The sequence below is a fragment of the Papio anubis genome, chromosome 5 (genome assembly GCF_008728515.1).
Source record: "Papio anubis isolate 15944 chromosome 5, Panubis1.0, whole genome shotgun sequence".
NCBI classification, from domain to species: domain Eukaryota; kingdom Metazoa; phylum Chordata; class Mammalia; order Primates; family Cercopithecidae; genus Papio; species Papio anubis.
Window position 1 is genome coordinate 129,750,102 of NC_044980.1, and position 21,372 is coordinate 129,771,473.

The 21,372-nt window shown below is 40.7% G+C and overlaps 1 protein-coding gene across 2 annotated transcripts in view; it reads right to left on the reverse strand.

The window, feature by feature from the left end:
- SPOCK1 (SPARC (osteonectin), cwcv and kazal like domains proteoglycan 1) overlaps positions 1-21,372 on the reverse strand; it is a 524,236-nt gene that overhangs the window by 71,694 nt on the left and 431,170 nt on the right. For both annotated transcript variants that reach the window (XM_009209152.3, XM_009209151.3), the window contains one exon: positions 20,779-20,893. In XM_009209152.3, coding sequence (XP_009207416.1) covers positions 20,779-20,893 — 115 coding nt within the window. The remainder of the gene's footprint in view (positions 1-20,778; positions 20,894-21,372) is intronic.

Sequence of the window (21,372 nt, forward strand, 5' to 3'; positions counted from 1 at the left end):
ATCCAAAATACAAATGCTCTTAAAATTCAACAACATAAACAACCCAACTTTAAAAATGTACAAAACATGGAAACAAACACTTCACCACATATGATAGAAAATAACCATATGAAAAGCTTATGAACATCATTTTTCATAGGGAAATACAAATTCAAAGAATAATACCATATCACCACATACCTATTATAGTGTCTAAAATCCAAAACAACTGACAATACCAATTGCTGACAATGATGCAAAGCAACAGAAACTTTGATTTATTGCTGCTGGAAATGCAAAATGGTACAGCCACTTTGCAAGACAGTTTTCCATTTCTTTGAAAACTAAATATCTTATATACGAGTTAGTAATAGTATTCCTAAGTATTTACCCACCTGATTGGAAAAATTATGGTAACACAAAAAGTTGAACTCCAATGTTTATATCAGCTTTATTCATAATCACCAAAACTGGAAGCAACCAAGATGCCCTTCAATATGTGAATGGATAAACATCCATATATGGAATACTATTCAGTGATAAAAGATAAATGAGCTATTAAACTACAAAAAGACCTAGATGAATCTTAAATGAATATTGTCAAGTGAAAGAAGCCAGTATAAAAAGGCTATGTAGGTCAGGCACGGTGGCTCATGCCTGTAATCCCAGCACTCTGGGAGGCCAAGGCAGGTGGATCACGAGGTCAGGAGATCGAGACCATCCTGGCGAACACGGTGAAACCCCGTCTCTACTAAAAATACAAAAAAAATTAGCCGGGCATGGTGGCAGGCACCTGTAGTCCCAGCTTCTAGGGAGACTGAGGCAGGAGAATGGCATGAACCCAGGAGGCGGAGCTTGCAGTGAGCAGAGATCGCGCCACTGTACTCCAGCCTGGGCGACAGAGCAAGACTCTGTCTCAAAAAAAAAAAAAAAAAAAAAAAAACAAGGCTATGTAATGCATTTATATGCCATTTATATGACATTCTGGAAAAGGCAAAACTGTAGAGAAGGTAAACAGATCAGTGGTTCCTAGGGTTTTGAAGTAGGGAAAGGGGAGTAGTTGAAAAGATGAAGCACAGAGAATATTTTTAGAGTAATTTGTCATGATACAATAAGGGCAGATACATGACATTATGAATTAGTGAGAACCTACAGAACTTCACAGCACAGAGTGAACCTTAATGTATGTGAATTTTTAAAAAATCATTTAGGAGGCCAGGGGATCCTAGGATGTAATGCAGAATGTGACACAGTAATCTAAATGTATTATAAAGGTGCTGATCTGTGTAGCTTTGGAAATGAGTGGAGATTATCAGCAAACAGCCTATACATAAGCACTGAACTGTAGTTGATAAAGTTGTTTCCCATGGAAATAGGGGTTAATAATTTTGATACTGGGATTGAAGAATTAAGTAAATGGATAGTGGATGGTGGGAGCCAAGTTTCCCACTGTTGGAGTGGAGAATTACAGATAAGCAAGGGGAGGAAGCTATAACAATATGGTAATGAGTTGGAAACATTAGCATAAACTTGTATTTAGCTTAGATACATATGGATACATATAGAATAATTTATATATGTACATACATTTATATACACACACACATATAGATTAGTATACACATACATATTCCCTTGCTCTGTCAAATGAGAGTGCAGAACAACAACAACATTCCAGAAGTAGTGAGCACACTGAGTGCTAGGATCTTGGTTTCTAATTCCATTCTACAATAAAAAGAGCCAGGTCCGTTTGTGGAAGTGGCTGATTCTACAGATAGGATACGAAACACATAAGATGAGCCTGGATATTTTATAGTGCCAGAAATTACAGAAGTGTTCAAGAGTAGGTAAATAAAATACACCACAGTGAGGGTATGTCAAAGGGACACAAAACCAACAGAAAAAGTGCCAAATGGCCAAAGCTGGAACAATTTGAAATGTAAAATCTCAGTATTAGATTAATAGTTAGTATTGGATTAAAATCTCCAGTACAAAATATATATCCATGAGTCCACATTATATAAATATTAATACATGCTTTAAGAAACAAATAAATGGGGTAAAAGATAAATCTCTCATGCAAAAAAATTCAAATAATGATATTTGATGATTATATTTCAAATAATTTATATAGACACTCTACCCTGAAGCATCTACATAAGGAGATGGAACATTAAATACCTACTCCTTAAGTGTGGGCTATGCATAGTAACTTCTTCCAAAGAGTATAGTATAGAAATGGGGTAAAATTAGTACCCTTGCAGTAGAGAAGCCTGACAAACACTACCTCAGCCAAGTGATCAAGGTTTGCATCAATGGTGATAAGTCATATAGATAAGCATGTACCTATGATTTCATAGGATGACAATGACACTTGTGCTGATTCCTCTGTGGATCTTGGGGGTTCTTCCCCAAAACTCATAACCCTACTCTAATCATTAGACCAACATGGAACAAATCCTAATTGAGGGACATTTTAGAAAGTAACCGACCAGTACTCCAAACTTTCAAGGTCATCCAAAACAAGGAAAATGTTAGCAAAGCCTAAGACGACATGATGACTAAACGCAATGTGGTGTCCAGGATGAGATCCTGGAAAAGGAAAAGGAAATTAGGTAAAAACTAAGGAAATATGAATTAAAACATGGACTTCAGTTGATTATAATGTATTGATATTTGTTAATTGTGACAAATGTACCATACCAATGTAAGATGTTAATAATAGAGAAAAATGGGTGCAGGGTATCTGGGAACTCTCTCTACTATCTTTGCAATATTTCTGTAAATCTAAAAATTTTCTAAAATAGTTTATGTGAAAAAATTAACATTAAATTAATGACTTTGGGATATAGTAGAGCTTTATTGGATACCAGTTGCTGAAGAGAAGGAGAACACAGTGTTCTAAGTATGAAGAATGACCAAGAATTGACCAAGCCAAGAAAGTGAGGAGAGTTCTCTCTAAGTGATGCATCAGGAGTTCACCAGACCAATCTTAGAAGGATGGTGTGTGCAAAGGCCTTCACAGCCTTGATTCCCATTTATGCCCCAGCAACATCGGAAATTACCATACCAGGGACTTCTTAGCAAAGTATTATTCACTTTACTGTGAAAGTTTTAACCAAAGCATTAAGACACACATAAAAAAGAAACGTAACATACATATAGATAGTACAATGAAGTACTTAAAAGCCCAGGTGTAAGAGTAAGAATAATCTGAGTTCAAATCTTGGTTCTGCCATTTGCCAGATGGGTGACTTGGAGAAATTTGAATTTTTAAAGGTATATTTTCTTGTGTTTAAAATGGAGATCATAGTCCCTCCCAACACTGGACTTTCAGGACTATTACATGGAAACATACATAAGGTACAGAGTGTCCAGCAATAGTGAGACATAAATAAATGACTATTTCTTAAAATGTACTTTGGAGAGGAAGATAAAAATGCCCATTATCTGCAGATGATATAATTTTCTAAAGAAAATCCAAAATGATAAACTAAAAACTGTCAGAATCAAGATTTCCTATTTGAAAGAAATAGTCATTTTAACAAAAATGGAAAACAGATTTCATTCCCAAAAAGCAATCTCAAACATTGACTCTCTAGTCATAAATGTAATGAGAAATACTCCCATATTCTGAAAGAGAACTGCAGACGTTTTCTAAGGAGGCTTGGAGAGATGTGTGCCACATTTCCAGATGGAACAACTTAACTCGAAAGTTATCAGTTCTTCTCCAATCACTTTGTAAATCCAATCTAAATATCATTTCTTTAAAGTTTTCAAAGTGATTTTGAATATCATAGGAGAGAATACATAAGGATACCCATGAAAAAATATGAAAAAGAGGATAACTTGTTCGATGAAAGATGAATTGAGTAAAAATCATTTTTTGAACTGGCTATTTAAAACACACAAAATATATAGTTTCAGTTTTCCTATTATATTCCAAAAAGTATTAGACTGATTATTAGTAGTACTTTTCCAACTACAAGTTGCAATCTATGAATGGCTCCTCAAAAAATCTTTCTCAAACATGAGGAATGATAGCAGAGAAAAGAAAATAGGGCATGTCTTACAGAGTAAGGGTGCTGCCTGGTGAAAGCTTTGAGTACTGGCTTACCGTAGAAATGATTTCTTCTTGTTTGAATGCTACTGGCCTAACGTATCAAACATGAAAAATTCAAGCCATGACAGAACAAAATAGAAACATAAGTAAAATTTTATCTGGTCTCAGAGTAAGAGAGAAATTTCTAAACATACATTAATGCCAGAAATTCTAAAACAAAAGAATGATGGACCTGAATGGATAAAAACCTCAAAATCTTAGTTCATCAGAAAGCACTGTTAAAGACAAATGACATATTGGGGGAAAAGTGAACTATATATGAATAATTCACATCAAATTAAGAATATAAAAGAATCACCTGAGAAATTATTGAGAAAAAAAGTCGGCATCCTAAAAGGGAAATCATAGAGGATATGGGGCGTTTAAAAAATAATTAAAAATAGCATGCACGCACACATACACACCTTAAACCTCCAGTATGATCAAAGAAGTAGGAAATCAAAATGCATAGGAGTCAGATAATTGTCTCCCAAAATCCATTCTTCTGCCTAGTAATAAGAACTTTGATTTTCAGCTGGCTTACTGCTTTCGACCTGAAAACTCTGTACTCCCCAGCATCTAGGTAGGATCATGTGACTATACTCAGACTAAATTCAGACTGAGATGGCCATTGAGATATAAGCAGAACTGTATCCAAATTCACAGAGGTCTGCTCGAAAGAAAGGGGTGCCCTTCTTTGCTCTTCAATTTTTCCCACTGACTGGACTAAAGCTGGAGAGGGTGGAGCTCTAGCAGACATCTTGGACCATGAGGCTGACTTGTTTGAGCAACAAGAGTGGAGCCTGGTTCCCTCATGATTAAGGTTGCCTCATACAAGCCCTGGACTTCCTACCACTTGACTCATTTTATGTGAAAATGAAATACACCCTCTTTTGTTTAAACCACTGTTATTTAGGGACAGGAGTGTCAATCACATACTGTTAAACCAAATCCCTGCTAAGAAAGCTACCTTTTTCTTAACTCACAAAGTGGAAAAATTCTTTTAAAAATTATAGTATCCAAAGATGATAGTGGTCCTCTGACTAGGCATTCCTACACATCACTTGTGGGACATCTTTTCTGAAAGAATTTCTGTTAGTATGTAACAGAAGACTTACAGTATACAAACCATTTTACCCAGAAATTCTACTGCTAAAAATGCATCCCATGAAAATAACTGTGTGCAAAATTAATATACATTGTTGTCCATAAAAGCAGTATTTATAACTAAAAATTAGAGAAGCTAAATGTTCAATAATAAAGTACTAGTTACAATAATTACAGTACTTTCACAGAATTAAACACCATGCAGCCATTAAAAATCGGGTTTTAAAATAATAATTGATGATATGGGAATATTATTAAGTATTATTAAGCTAGAAGTAAAGATTTTTAAATAGTATTTTATTATATTCAGTTTGGGAGGCTGGGTAATTTTAAAATTTATTCTTTGTATTTTGCAGTATTTTTAAGTGTTCATAATAAATATGCATAACTCCTATGGTTTTTTTTAACGCTTATCTTAAATGAGCCTATGTCTCCTGTCTTCCATCACATACCTGTCTTCTCCAGTTGGGTGGTTCCTTCTGCTCAACTGCAGGCACAGGGTATTCTGGTCCAGCATGCCCTGCTGGCTTGTACCACGGGACAATTTTTCTGCTCCCTTGTCAGTCTTTACAAGGGATGAGCAACACATGATTTGTAACCATAGGTCAAATATTCCCTCTCCAGGACATTCGAAGCCCTTTAGCTAGTTCTAGGAACTGCATGCTCCTGAGACAAGTATCCCATGACCTCTGAGCCACACTGTGATGTCCTTTAGCTGCTGCTCATGGACAAAGAGGCAACAAACTAAGGTGCACAGGGTGCCAGAGGGCAAAGTAGTCAGTTGTGGTTATCATAGAAAGCCAACAAGAAAACCACCCAGGGAATGTAGAGGCCAACTTGAATCAGAAGTCTTGGAGTAAACCAGAGATGGCTCCTGAGGCCATCTCTGGTCTCTTCCTTCCCTAGATACCAAGTTGCCATTGTTCCTGACAGCTTGGCAACTTCTGACCTTTCACCAATACTGCCTGTAAAAAAGGATGTGCTCTATGTCCATTAGAAAATGTGTTCAGCTGCAAATAAGAAAGCTTAGTTAACAGTGGCATAAATTCATGGGGATTTACTTTGTGACACAAGAAATCAGAAGAAAGGCAGTCACAATGTTGCTTCAGCTACTCCATAGTGCCACTGGGGACTCAGGTTCTTTCTGGGCTTTAGCTCAGTCATCCTTAATGGGTGGGGGGTGGGTTTGAAGCCTTATGTTTGGCATCTTGCGGCTACAAAAGGGCTGCTGCAGCTCCACTCACACCTCTGCAAGGATAAAACACAGCACGAGTTCTGCCCGTTCCTGTTTGTTATAAAAGCAAAAGCTTTCTTAGAAATCTCTAGAAGACTTTACTTGCATTTCACAGGCCAGAACTGAATCACAGGGCCACCCCCTCGGCTGGAAGAGACTGGGAAAATAAGAATGCAGGTGAGCTTATTCTTCCTCAAAGAAAACCAGCATCAAATGGCTATGGGCTAGACAACTAACAGTGGCTCTGCTACATGTCTGCAAGATGAATTCTAGAATTCTAAGGTCTTTTGGAAGGCCAGTATTGTCAAATTGTACAAAGAGCAGATCCATGTTAATGGGTGTGCTTGTGTGTGTGTGCGCGCGCGCACACACGTTAAAAAAAAAGAAGGAGGCCGGGCGCGGTGGCTCAAGCCTGTAATCCCAGCACTTTGGGAGGCCGAGACGGGTGGATCACGAGGTCAGGAGATCGAGACCATCCTGGCTAATACGGTGAAACCCCGTCTCTACTAAAAATACAAAAAACTAGCCGGGCGAGGTGGCGGGCGCCTGTAGTCCCAGCTACTCGGGAGGCTGAGGCAGGAGAATGGCGTAAACCCGGGAGGCGGAGCTTGCAGTGAGCTGAGATCCGGCCACTGCACTCCAGTCTGGGCGACAGAGTGAGACTCCATCTCAAAAAAAAAAAAAAAAAAAAAAAAAGAAGGAAAATGATATTCATTGAGCACCTTTTAGAACCAGCCACTTTCATAATTATCTCAATTAATTTGTTTCATTCTAATAACCTCTCAAGATAGGCCTATCTCTGTTTTTACAGATGAGAAAACTGAGACTCAGAGAAGTTAAATAGTTTGCCCAAAGCCACACAGCTAGCAAGTTCTGGGGCTAGAATTCAACTTTACAATTGCCTGGTTCCACAGGCAATGCATTTTCTAGCGTATAACACTCCCTCTCAACAAGTCTCATCATATAAAATTGAAGGCAAATAATAGAGAAGTGCAAACAAGTTTGCCTAAACCTTGAAGATACAGAGTTAGGCTCATGGAAGGTCAGGGGAACAGGAGCTTTCCTGTAGAAGACAGAAAGCAAAGGCGGCACATGTGGCAGAGGCCACACTGTGATGTCCCTTAGCTGCTGCTCATGGACAAGGAGGCAACAAACCAGGTGCACAGGGCCCCAGAGGACAAAGGAGTCAATGTGGTTATCACGGAAAGCCCCCCAGAGACTTTAGAGGCCATCTTGAATCAGAAGTCTTGGAGTAAACCAAGAAGAAGGTCAGTCTCCACCATATGGAGAATAAACAACTCATAACAGACAGGAAGTAGAAACATGCTAAATTCAATCTAGATATTTATTAAATATTGCTCTAATGTGTAACAGATATATCACAAATTAATATTTACACTTAGTGGTGACCATGCATTCGACAGACCCTATGCTGGGGATGTAAAGATAAATTAGACATAATCCCTGCTTTCGAGGAGGTCACAGTCTAATGAGTTTACAATGCCAGTACATAAGGTCCCAAATGTAATAGAATCACCTGTATTTTTAAGTAGGTTTCCTTGTTTCAACCACATGAAATGAAGCCTAGCTCTTCTGACCACAGAGACCATGATGGTACTACATCAAAATTACAGAAACGTACTCAGAAAGCAATAAAAAATTATTGGAGTCCTGGACTTATAAACTCTGCTCTATAAAGACATGGAAAACAGCTCAGCTCGACACAGTTATTACCCTGAGACATAACTGAGCTCCATATGCAGACCCATGAGCAACACACTGTGGATGTATCTGGTCCTAAGAGTTCTTGTTATCCCACTTAGGGGAGAAACAGCATAGGACCTGGGCATAGAACAGGCACTGAATACATGCCAGCTGGATGGATGGATGGCTGAATGGATGAAGATACATTAATCACTACCAACAGACCCAGTCACTGCCCTAAATTTTAGGGCAAAAAAAAAAACCCTCTGGGGGTACTGCTTTAAGCTTTAAATTTTAAATATAGCTCAGAGGCCTGGAGAAGCAAGGTACACGACGTAACAGATCTGTGTTATTTTAACTCACTATACTTTCCCCAAATAGGCAAGTTTCTTCCTGGGCACAGTGGTAATCAGATTTTAATCCAACTATTTCACAACACAGAGCTATGTATAATTCTTGCAACAGAAGCTCTTCACTCAAATGAGAACAAAGCTCGTAATCTCCAGATACTCCCTCCTCTGGCTATAAATGTTCTGTGTTCCCACAAGAGCCCAAGGAAACACTAAACAGAATGTTCTATACCACATGATGCTACACCTCTGTCATCAAGGCAAAAATATTTCCTTCTTGAGACACCTTGAGCCCTTCTCTCAAGTCAGGGAGGTAGGCTGTAGGGAGAGAACAGAATTGCCTGAGCTTGCTTCGGATGATGGAATCTTCCCAGTGCAGAGGAGCCAGAAATGCACAGCAGTTACCTGTTAGCCTGAGGTCATGCCCCAGAATGACCCATGTAGGGAAGGCCATAGACAAGTACCTTCAGGTGGAAGAACCTGCCTCTTCGACTTTGGGACCTAAGCCACCTACAAAACCCAACTTTTCCAAGGGCTGGGACCACCAAAATCTCAAGTACATAAATGTGCCTGGAAAACAGTAAGACCCTATACATTTGCTCAGTTACTTCATTCCACAAATGATTGAAGTCAGCCTAATCTGTGCCATGCACTTTCCTGGGCATGGTACACACAGCAGCCAACGGGTTGTAGGAAAAGCTGGAGCTGAAGACCCTGGTGGAGAAGACAGGCTGGCAGGTGTGAATCACAGGCAGGAGCCTGGCAGGTGAGGGGATGCTGCTGCAGCCACCCAACCACGTGGTGGTGGGGCACAGGGGGTCTCTGGGAAGTATGGATACCAGATCCTGGAGGCTGGGGAGAACCAGCAGCACCCCACCCTAAAGGAACCAGGCCATAGACTGAGATTTGGATTTAGATCAGGTCAAGGGACTAAGGGGACATGATGCCATCCACTCCAAGCTACTGTCCTGGAGTGCTAAAACTCCGTGGTGACTAGCCTGGCTTAGGATATAATATCCTAAATTCTAAGATTTTGGGAGATACAGGGAGGGAGATTTAGGCCTCTTCAGCCTCTGCAATACTTCTCAGAGGTAGTTCCATAGGATTAGTAGCCCTCATAAAAAAGGGCTTTTATTTTTTTTTAACTTAGTTTTTTTGCAAGTCATTTTTGGGAGTATTTCTTGGCCCGGTGCACTGGTACATGATCAGAATTCTAATCAAATCCCTTATCAGCACCAATTTTCTGGTCTTTGACATTCAACTTCTAAATCTGGCTTCACAACATCAGTATCCCTTGCCTATGTAATTTCTGAAGCTGGGGCTATGATCACATCCATTTTTGAGTGAAGCCCAGGGGATCTACTTGGTTGTCAGCCTCACTCCACTTCCACACATGACTTGGTGGTAACAGCCATTTAGGAGACTCAAGCTTGGACCAAACATAGTAACGCCAAGGAGCCCAGAATAAATTGGTGCTCTCTTGGCCAGGGTGAGAGGAGACAGGCACACATAACTACTTTCTTGAGACCCTTCCCCTACCACCAACTGGTATGCAACAGGTGGGCTGGGTTTGTTCATTCAAGATCCTTCTACACGGTAAAATTTATGCAAACATGAATGACCTGCCTCCAGGAAGACCTGCTACTACATCACTGGGAAACTTGAAAGGAGGGCTTCACATATTCTGCAGACCTATGGTCTCCTCTCTCCTAATATCACTGTTCCTCAACCTCCCAGTACTTCCCCTAAATTGTTCTAAAGTTATTGCTGCTTTAAGCTCATTCTAAGTCTTGAAATAATAAGATTCATAACCAGATCTCCTACTGTGTCAGCAGGTCTCTTCTCTTGTCATAGAGCTCTGCTCACTCTTTTCAAGCAGGAGGGCCTTGGAGGTCACCCTTCTGGGACTAGGAGAGGAATACAAGGTTTTACTCTAATTACTTCTTTGTGATTTGAGCACATCTCTCAGCTCCCTTTTATACTTCAGTCTCTTTGGAATAAGGAGAGATCTGGATGGTTGGTTGTGTTTTTGTTGCAGCTCTCACCAATCTGAACATCTATCACTATACATTCAACCAGCTATTGATTCTGAGATTTATCTGGCATCATTATATATTCCTCAAGTTAAATCATCAAAGTGACATTCCTGCTTTATGTGTAATGGCCACTTTGGGTTCTCAAACACAGTATCATCATCATTGATATGACAATGATGATAAAAGTTGTATTTTGTGAACTGTAACTCTACTTTTATAGCTAAAATTGAGCTCATTTGATTCTCACTACACCTGTTGGACTGGTGCCACACCTTTCTTTGCTCTCTGCCCTGTCAAAGGCCTAGCTCCCACCACTTGGATCTAGGAAAGAGGCCTACTAACATTTCACTAAGCAGCCTGCTTTGTGGGGTGCAAGCCACTTACTTTCTTCTGGTGATAATTTCAATTTATTTTTTATTGTAATGCTATCTTTTCTTTTCACAGTAATAGATAGCAGGGCAGTGGAAGAGCAGTCAACCTCAAGGCAGATTACAAATAAATTTTTATCTTTAAGAGCTAGGTTGGAAACTTGTGGCTATCAGAAAAACATAATATGGTGGTGAACAATGAGCCCGTGCTAGTGTTTTGATAAACTTCAGAGCGCTAAGCCTGCTTGAGAAAAAGAGAGGAGAAAATGTGTGAGGACATTAATTCTTTCACTTTGGAAAAATCCCGTCAGTGAGGGCTGTGATCTCAGTAAAGGGCTATATTCTCTGAGTACTGAAAGCATGGGAAAATTTAGCTTAAAGTGTGTAGATGGACACATGTGTGGAAGAGTGGGGTGTGCATTTTTTATTTTTTCAAAGGAAGCCTGACCTTTCAATGGACATTGAATTTAGGTTAAGAACACAGTATAATGTAAGGGTAAGAACACAAGTTCCAGAAAAGGCTTCAGATCCCTGTTCTGTCATCTATTATCTGTGTGGCCTTAGGCAAGGTACTGAGCAGATCCAAATCTCAATTTTCTCACCAGCAAAGGAAATAACATTATTTGACTGTTAGAGGGATTAAACATAAGTATAAAGTGCTTAGCACAATTCACAAATTAAGCGCCTTGTACAGACTATCCTGTGCCATAAATCATCTGTTTACTATTTTAAACTTTGTATATTATGGTACATATGTACAGTGGACAACATTTTAAAAAGAATGAGGTAGATTCATTTGATATTTGTCAGTCATCAAGAATCTAGACAAAAATACTTCCTGTAACTTCCATTTTACTTGGGCAAGATAATAAACAAAAACGGTAGGTAAACTAATATATTAGAAGGTGATAAATGATATGGAGAAAAATAAATAGGAGAAGGTAGGTAGGAAGTTCGGGGGAAGGTTTCCTGAGAAGGTGACATTTGTGCAAAGATTTAAAGATGGAATGGCCCCGTGGATGTCTGGGGAAGAGGGTCCTGGCCAACGGGATAGTCAGTGCCAAGCCCTGAGGCAGTGGTTTGAAGGGCACATTTGGGGAGCCCCAGGAAGACCTGTGTGCCTGGAGCTGAGCACACAAGTGTCAGAGCAGCAAAAGATGGGGACAGACACGTAACAGAGGACCAGATTATGTTGCCCTGCAGGTCACTGAAAGGACTTTAACTTTTCCTCTTAATCTTAACAAGATGGAGTGTCTTGAACAGGGGATTACATAATCTGATTTACATTTTACAGCATCAGTTGGACTACCGTGTGCAAAGAAAAGAAGGTAAGGACCAGGAGATCAATTAGGAAGCTATTACAATACAAGACAAGGATGTCTTAAACCTCTGGGATGGTTCCTCTGTGGAGGTGGTAAGAAGTGGTTATGTTTGAAACTATGTTTGCAAGTGGAACCAATATGATTTGCTGATAAGTTACATGTGGCATGTAAGAGAAAAAGAAGGTTGGTATATTTTTGTTTTCTGGCTTTTAATTCAGCAAATGGAAGTATAGAGTTGCAGTTAATTAAAATAGCAAACACTGCAGGACAACAGAGCAGATTTCAGGAGAAGATTGGGAGTTTGTTTTGGGACATTAAGCTTGATATGCCTAGCGGCATCCAAGTGGAAATGCTAAGTAGTCATTACATATTTAAGTCTGGAGTTCGAGGAAGCAGGTAGGCAGGTTAGCTGGTGATAGACAAATACGCGCATACATAGACAGGTCTACATGTACTTACATGAAAATATACGTATGATATATAAAAGGCAGGGTGCAAAACATTATGTAGACTATAATCCCAATTATGGGTGAGTAAAGTTAAAAAATTATTATATGCATATAAAAATAATTGAAGGCATATGCAAAAAAAGAAAATAAAAATAACCAAACTGGAAAGATGGATTAAAGACTTAAATGTAAAACCTAAAACTATAAAACTTTTCCCAGAAAACTTAAGAAATGCCATTCTAGACATAGACCTTGGCAAAGATTTTATGAGAAAGATGCCAAAAACAATTGCAACAAAAACAAAAATTGACAAATGGGACCTCATTAAACTAAAGAACTTCTGCACAGCAAAAGAGAGTAAATAGACATCAACAGAGTAAATAGACAACCCACAGAATGGGAGAAAATATTTGCAAATTATGCATCTGACAAAGGTCTAATAGCCACAATCTATAAGGAACTTAAATTAACAAGTAAAAAACAAACAACCCCCTTAAAAATGGGCAAGGGACATGAACATTTTTCAAAAGAAAACATATATATGGCCAACAAGCATATGAAAAAATGCTCAGCATCACTAATCATTAGAGAAACACATATCAAAACGACAACGAGATACCATCTCACATGAGTTGGAATGGCTGTTATTAAAAAGTCAAAAAATAACAGATGCTGACAAGGCTGCAGAGAAAAGGGAAGATTTATATACTACTGGTGGGACTGTAAATTAGTTCAGCCACTGTGGAAAGCTGTTTGGCAATTTCTCAAATAATTTAAAACAGAACTACCATTTGACCCAACACTCCCATTATTGGGTATATACCCAAAGGAACATAAATTGTTCTACCATAAAGACACCTGCATGCGTCTGTTCATCACAGCACTATTCACAATAGCAAAGACATGGAACCAACCTAAAAGCCCATCGGAGGTAAACTGCATAAATAAAATGCGGTACACATATACCATGGAATACCACATAGCCATAAAAAAGAATGAGATCATATCCTTTGCAGCAACATGGATGGAGCTGGAGGCCATTATCCTAAGCAAACTCATGCAAGAACAGAAAACCAAACGCAGCATTATCTTACTTATAAATGGGAGCTAAACACTGAGTACGCATGGACACAAAGAAGGGAACACTAGATACCAGGGCCTAACTGAAGGTTGAGTGTGGGAGGAGGGTGAGGATCAAAAAATTACCTACTGGGTATGCTTATTATCTGGGAGATGAAATAATCTGTACACCAAACCCTCACGACATGCAATTTATCTATAGAACCAACCTGCACTTATACCCCTAAAACTAAAAGTTAAAAAAAAGAATGTATATTAATTTTGTAAATTAAAAAACAAAAACAAAAAAACAGTAAGGGCAGGAGAAGAGTGCTGTCTGGGCAAACTATCAAAGCCATTAATCTCCAGCACAAACCTCTATCCCATTCACTGAACTCTGGTTCCGACCCCCGCTACCCTTTGCCTCAGCTTATCCTTCTTTCTCTGTTCACCTTTAGCTTTCCCCAATCACTTGCTATCAAATAGACTTCAGAGGACCAGGAAAACCTGTGGCGCACTTTCCCAGAGTTGAACTCACAGAAGAGGGAGAATCTGAGATCAAAGTCAAAGTCAGCAGTTACCTCAGAGTCCTGACAAATGAGTTTTTCTTCTTTGATGCAGTTGCCAATTTAATTCTCAAGCTTTTTTTTTAAGGTCATGACATTGAGAATAACAAGGCCCTAAAAATTAAATATTCCTTTATGTGCTTAATTTCTGACCCGAATGTAGTACTGAATGGCAAGTGAATGAAGCTGAATAGGTACAGAAACGTTAGTATAAACTGCTTTTAAATTGCAAGTTTGCAAGCCCAAGGCTTTCACTCTCTTACACAATGGGCATTAAAGAAAAGTGTTCTTTCCTGGATGCAAAGATAAATCTCCATTTTTCTAGGAGCCTCTGCAGCAGGATTCTTTCAGGAATTTTCCATTGAGACATTACAGCTAGGAGGAACTCCTTACCCCATTCTCTTTTGTACTGCCTCCTGTTCCCTTTTATACACATTTTTCCAGCTCCACTTGTGATAAGTAATGGAATTGGACAACCGTTTGTCAACCCAAGACAGTTTCCCCCAGAATCTAGCCCTCGGGTTGAAAACACCGTTTGAGAAAAGAAGATCACTGTAGACTATTTTTCTACTGTTCTAAATAGCTCAGCTGGAGGGAAGTTGTTATTTCCTCTTTAGCACGCCCTGTTGGAAAAATTTGCAGTTCTCTTTCCTCCCCTCCTGCACCAAACCTGCCCCCATCCTGCTCCTACCTCTCAGCTCATGTCAGGCCAGTATGGGGGTAACAGTTCCACAGCCTTCTCCATAATTTCTTAGGCTGGAGCCACATCCCTTCTAATCTAATCTGTGCCAACAGAAGAAAAGGAGCTGTCCTTGGAGAGTGTTCTGTTCTGTTTCCTCTTCTAGAGATAGAGTGGAGGGGGCGGGTGGGAGAGCGTCTGTAGGATGCCATTCTAAACCTTGCTGGTTTGGGAGTGTGGTGGCATTCTCCGCCTGATGGTTAATACTGTAATACGTGGGCAAGTGACTTCAGACCCAGGAGAAATGAAACTTAACTCCCACCATACAGACCTGCCACCATCTTCAGGCTAAAGATGCTGCTGACTGTGACCGAGGATGTACCCACACGTGATAGGAACAAACTCACTAGACCCAGGGTCAGGTGAGCTGTCAGCTGACGGCACACAAGGGTCTTTTCTCAGTGAGCCTCCAGGGTTCTCTTCTGGTGAATGTGGACTGAATAAAGACCAGTGGTGGTCAAACTCTTCCCACAGATGTAATCTAAGTGGTAAAGTGTAAGAATGGAGTCATTCTGGGGAAGGTCTGAGGCCCCACCCATTTGGCCTTCCTCTGGTCCCTATGGGGAAAGCTGCAGCACCTTGGAGGAACAAAGAAGACTCCTCAACGTGGTGTGATATGGGATAAGTGAGACCCTTCTTGATCCAAAATCCTACGACCCTGCCAAGTCCTCACCTCAGGGAAGAGGAAGCTCCAAATCCTTCCTCAGATGAGGTGCAGGGAATGGGGCTGCTGTGCTCAGGCTGGAAGGGAATGGTTTATGTCCCTGAAACAGGGGAAGTGGGGCAAGGCGAGCAGATGTCCAGGTTCAGAAGAGGTGGAGTATGGGCTAGCTGAAAAATCTACCTTAAAGCCTCCACTTTTGAGAGACCTCTATTTCCTCTTCAGATTTTCAAGCATTATAAATAATAATGATAACAATAATAATAATAATAATAATAAAGACAGCACCTCATACTTTCCTCCTGGTTTTCACTGAGTACTGAAGAAAAAGCATCAGCAATGCCCTGGAGCTGAAGAATTCAGGTCAGAGCTAAAAAGTGACTTTGCTGATCGGGCTGACAGTTGGGTCCTAAAAAATACCAAGAGAAACTGGGAGAGACCTTTCCTGAAAAGACTCAGAAAAAATGCACAGAACCCCAGGCTCAACACAGAGATTTCAATTTCATCTCCCTCTTTTAAACTGTGTTTTCCTTTATTTATTTTTTGTTTTTGTGGATAACCATTGCTTCATACTCTTGAGGGTGGACTGACTTTATGGAGAGGAGAGAGATAAGGCAATGAAGTCACCTGCCCATGTCAGGAGGTAATTTAGAGGTGTCGTAGGAAATATTCAGAAATTTTAAAGGATGGTACCACCTTCCACCATCTCTTCAGGGGACATGCCAAAGGAGAGATGCCAGATAAACAAAGAGAACAAAAAAAAAAAATCATCCACTTGGCTTTGACTTCTGGAAAAAAAAAAAAAAAAAAACCAACATATGAAACTTGAAGGTGAGACAAGAGACTTCTGATTTGCCAGAGCTGGATATGTTATAACTCAAAAGACCAAAGGCTGGAAGAGGCAGAGAAGCAGAGCACACTAGGAGATTGGAAGACAGTGAGTTAGACCAGCCTCATACATCCTCCATGCTGACATCCAGTGTTCACCAAAGTGGGGCTACAAGAAGTAAACCTCTGAGAAGGAGAAGATCATGCAGGCGAGTGTCGGATTCTGCTCTCCATAATTCTCCCCATCTCTCACCCAGTTCTGGACCCTAGGCTGGGAAGAGGTGATTCTGAAACCTGAGACAGGTGGGAAACCCTGGCAGTAAAGAGGACCTGTGTTTGGATACCAGCTTGAAAGCCAATTTAAGGCAAGCCTCATAAAACTGAGCTCGGCATTGAGTAGAAATGGTTGCCAGTCACCTCTAAAAGAACCTAGTGCATATCTTGGTCTAACGAAACAGATCCATGAAGAGAAGGCTTGAGGCAGCAACCTTACCACAGTCTTTCTTGATGCCAGAAAACCACAGAAGGGCCTCCTCAAGTTTTCTGTGCCCCGAATAGGGCCAAGAAGCAGCTGAGAGGGCTAGTAAAACCAGAGGAGTTTAACAGAGAAGAAAGAGGATTCACCATGACCTTAGTGGACAAGGTGCACAGGTCTCTCGGCAGACACAGTGAGAATGAACACCACTGGCCTAACTGAAGATGTTAAGAACTCCATCTAAGTGGATGGATCCCAAAGAAAGAGAAAACACCAGGAAAAGCCTCCCACCCACACTGCTGCTCATAAGCCCTCAGCCCACCTCTACTTCCTGGAATTCAGGTACAGCCCTGCATTAACAGAACTGACCTGGGGGTGGCTTTATAAAGGTTTCACCTCAGAAATGAGGTTCCAAATAGAGGTAAGTTTGAAAATAAAATATCAACACAACAGTTTGTGTGTGTGTGTGCATGTGTGTGCGCACGTGCACGTGTGTGTATTGCCACAGTTTTTATGGACCTGCATTTATAAGACTGTAAACTCTCATTTCTGCAATAGGCACAGAAATAAGACAGCTCCTCCCACGGTCGAGAGCCATAATGTGACTCAGAGGCCAGGACTGCCTGTGGACACCACGCCCACTGCCTGCAGCTTCTGGAAAAGGCTGCTGACAGGTAAGGGGAGGAAGACTGTATGCTCACCTCCTCTTCCTCCCTCTCTCCACAGCTAAGTTGCCAACTGAAAGTTGCCTTTTATTTCACCTCTGATCTCTCCCTTGTACTCATGCCCTCCTCTTCATTTGAACTGCCACCACCTCAGGTCAGCCCTGTTGACTGTCACAAATTATTGTGAGAGCTGCATGGAAAGAGGTGTCAAATCAAAGGAAAAGGTCAGCCTCCCCTTGCTCAATTTTGTCCAGGTAAGGCATTATTACTTAAGTGTTTCATTTCACAGAATGACTCTGGGAATTTATCAATGCCCTCACTCCCCCGAATGTGTTCTTATCCAATAGGAAAACACTGTCAAATCCATATTAGATAGTTTGGCCAGGCCTCGTAGCTCACACCTGTAATTCCAGCACTTTGGGAGGCCGAGGTGGGCAGATCACATGAGGTCAGGAGTTCAAGACCAGCCTGGCCAACATGATGAAACCTCATCTCTACTAAAAATATAAAAAATTAGCTGGGCATCATGGTGGGCACCTGCAGTCCCAGCTACTTGGGAAGCTGAGGCAGGAGAATCGCTTGAACCTCGGAGGCAGAGGTTGCAGTGAGCCGAGATCACACACCACTGCGCTCCAGCATGGGTGACAGAGCAAGATTTCATCTCAAAAAAAAAAAAAAAAATCCATATTAGATAGTTAAACGTGCTACCCTAATAGGTGATTATTTTCTCCTGCATTAGGATACTGTTGGTACTGTCATAAATTAACTACCACCAACAGGTAGCTTCTGCTTCCCCTCATGCTTACATGAAAACTCTGCTCTAAGTCAGAGCCTAGAAATGAGATCTTTAACAAGGAAGGACAGTCTTAGAACCTCATGGAAAGAATCGTACCAAGTTTGAACTACTGACACTTCAAGTAACAGACTCATTGGTGCAGGCTTCTGAGGTTATATTTCTTAGACAACTTCCAAAGGGTGTTCATAAAAGCACACTGTTGACTCAATATCTGGTGGAGCAAAAATAATTATATTGGACTGAAGGAACTGATGAGGAAATAGAATTTCAGTTGTTTTGTAATATTGTTGGTATTATTTTTAATGTTTTATTTTCTGATATCATGTAGTTTTTACTGTTTTTTCCTGATCTTTCTCTCATTATTAACTTAGTAGTCTGTGCTTTTGTAAGCATTTTGAAATGAAAGATTTTTAAATGGTAATCGTGTGCTCACTGACCTTTCAGAATTCAGGAATAACTTTGTCTGAGTCTCTTTACTTTTAATGGCAATGGGGTTACTTGTATAGATTCAGTAAGAATCTGTTCGCATTTTTACACATAAATAATTGAACAAATGGATGGCACAGTCAAGGCCACACCTGGAGTGTCAATCTCATCTGCTTACATATGAAGCACATCATTAAGAAACAAGTGTTGTTCTTTATTTGCAAAATCATGAGGCCTTCCCAGAAACTTGGACTGTTACCTTATAATGGCAGACTTGGAGGCCATCTCTTTTAAGGAGAGATGCCTTCACCCCCATTTATAGATGTTACAGGCAAAACAGTGGCAATGGCATTCTTTTATTTATTTATTTATTTTTGAGATGGAGTCTCGTTCTGTTGCCCAGGTTAAAGTACAGTGACGTGATCTTGACTCACTGCAACCTCCACCTCCCGAGTTCAAGCGATTCTCCTGCCTCAGCCCCCTGAGTAGCTGGGACTACAGGCGCCAGTCACCATGCCTGGCTGATTTTTGTATTTTTGGTAGAGACGGGGTTTCATCATTTTGGCCAGGTTGGCCTTGAACTCCTGACCTCCAGTTATCCACCCACCTCGGTCTCCCAAAGTGCTGGGATTACAGGTGTGAGCCACCACACCTGGCTGGCAATGACTTTCTTAGTTTGGTTTCCTAGCCTCAGAATAAAAGCAATAAATAATATACATAGAGTAAGAGAGGTTTCTGAAATTTCCTAAGATTTTTAAGAAATCTCTAACAGAAGTTAATTTTCTGGGCTATGTAGTTGCTTAACACCACATGGCTTTAGATTTTCTGACCAGACTACAAAGAGGCTTATGTATATCAGTTAACTTTTATTACTGCATTTATAACTAAGTGAATCAGGCCTAACCGCAATAAGATTAGCTTTTTAGAAATCAAGAATAATCACTGGAGATTATTTATCATCACAGTGTTTCATGGTTTACAGCATCCTTCCACATCCTGACTTAAACCTTCTAAAGAGCCTTTAAACACAATATTCCTGAAGTCACCATGATCACATTTAGATTTGAAATCTTCATCATCTATTTGCCCTGGAAAAGACAACATGGCTTACAAAGAGTCAAATAGATAAACACTCACACCACATTCATTCCACTCCATTACAAATCACTCCTAGATTTAAAAACATAAGCATACACACACACACGCACACACACACAGAGAAATGAGTTACAGCTGAGAAAGCCCAATTCCACAGAAGGCAAATTCAAACGTCTATCTTCGGTCTTACCAAGGAAGGCTCAAAAAGAGGCTGAGACCAGTGGGACAACATTTCTTTCTCCATCATGAAAACATCCAAATGAGCCCAACCTTTCCTGCCCCTCTCAGCCATGGAAGAGAAGCAGCTACCCCTAGGGAGGTATTCTCTTTCATCTGTCCCCTGGCTCTGTGCTGCCTTACAAGCAGAATATATTAATAAGGAAATACTTTAGGAGAGAACTCTCTCCACTGTGGTGACATCTCTGCAGTCTCTGTTTTGATATTTGGCCTTGAGAAGTTCAAAGGATTCGAAAGATTCGAGTTCAAGAAAGACCAAGATGTACCCCAGGGCCGGTCCTGGTCTTAGATGCTGAAAAACATACTCCTCCCACACCATAAGCGATTATGACCTCTGAAAGAAAGAACCTAGTGGATATCCTGGTCTAACAGGATTATTTTCAAAGGCTCTTGTTCTTCTTTGTAATGGTAGTTGAAGGCAAGTCAGTTTAGGGTCCCTAAATCTGGAGTACTTACTTGTCCTGTCTGCTCATTTCTCCAGTTTTTTCCTGGTGCCTAGGACAGAGCTCGGCCACATCAACCCTCCGTGACGCCCCCATTCCCGCCCAGGAATGTTCTGGAGGAGACCCCCACTCACCACTCCTTTCTGCCTTGTGCTTTGGTGGCTCAGGCTCTGGGAGACACGGACAGGGCCCGTCACAGAGGGTGGTGAGGCTTTTGCCAGTAGAACAAGCATGGAACTCCAACTTGCACTGCAAAAGAGAGACACAACAGGTCTTAAGAATGCAGCCACAACAGACCCCCTACTCCACCTCCTTTCAGTGCCCTTTGCTTCACAAAAGCAGACAAAGCAGGGAGAGGTCCGCCTCAAGTAGAGGTCTCAATTACAGAATACTGAATAAGAAATAGCCTTTTATATTTTACCAAATGCAGAGGATAACTTCTAAAAACACTGTGGAAGGCCTAGAAGACTTCCTTTAGTGATGGTAAACCCTACTGTCACTATTTCGAAAATAAAATTATTAATATGAAACTTAACATCAGTAGAGTCCTATGTGGTCCAGGAACCCCCTCCATTTACTTTGAGGCATCTTGTCCACACCCCTCCTGTGTGGAGGCAGCACTGCTGGAATACCACTCCCGGTCCCTCTCAGCCTGCTCACATGCTCTTCCCGAGAGGGAAGAGGAACAATCCCTTTAGTAAGTCTGTATGGTAATCTGAGGCTCAGCC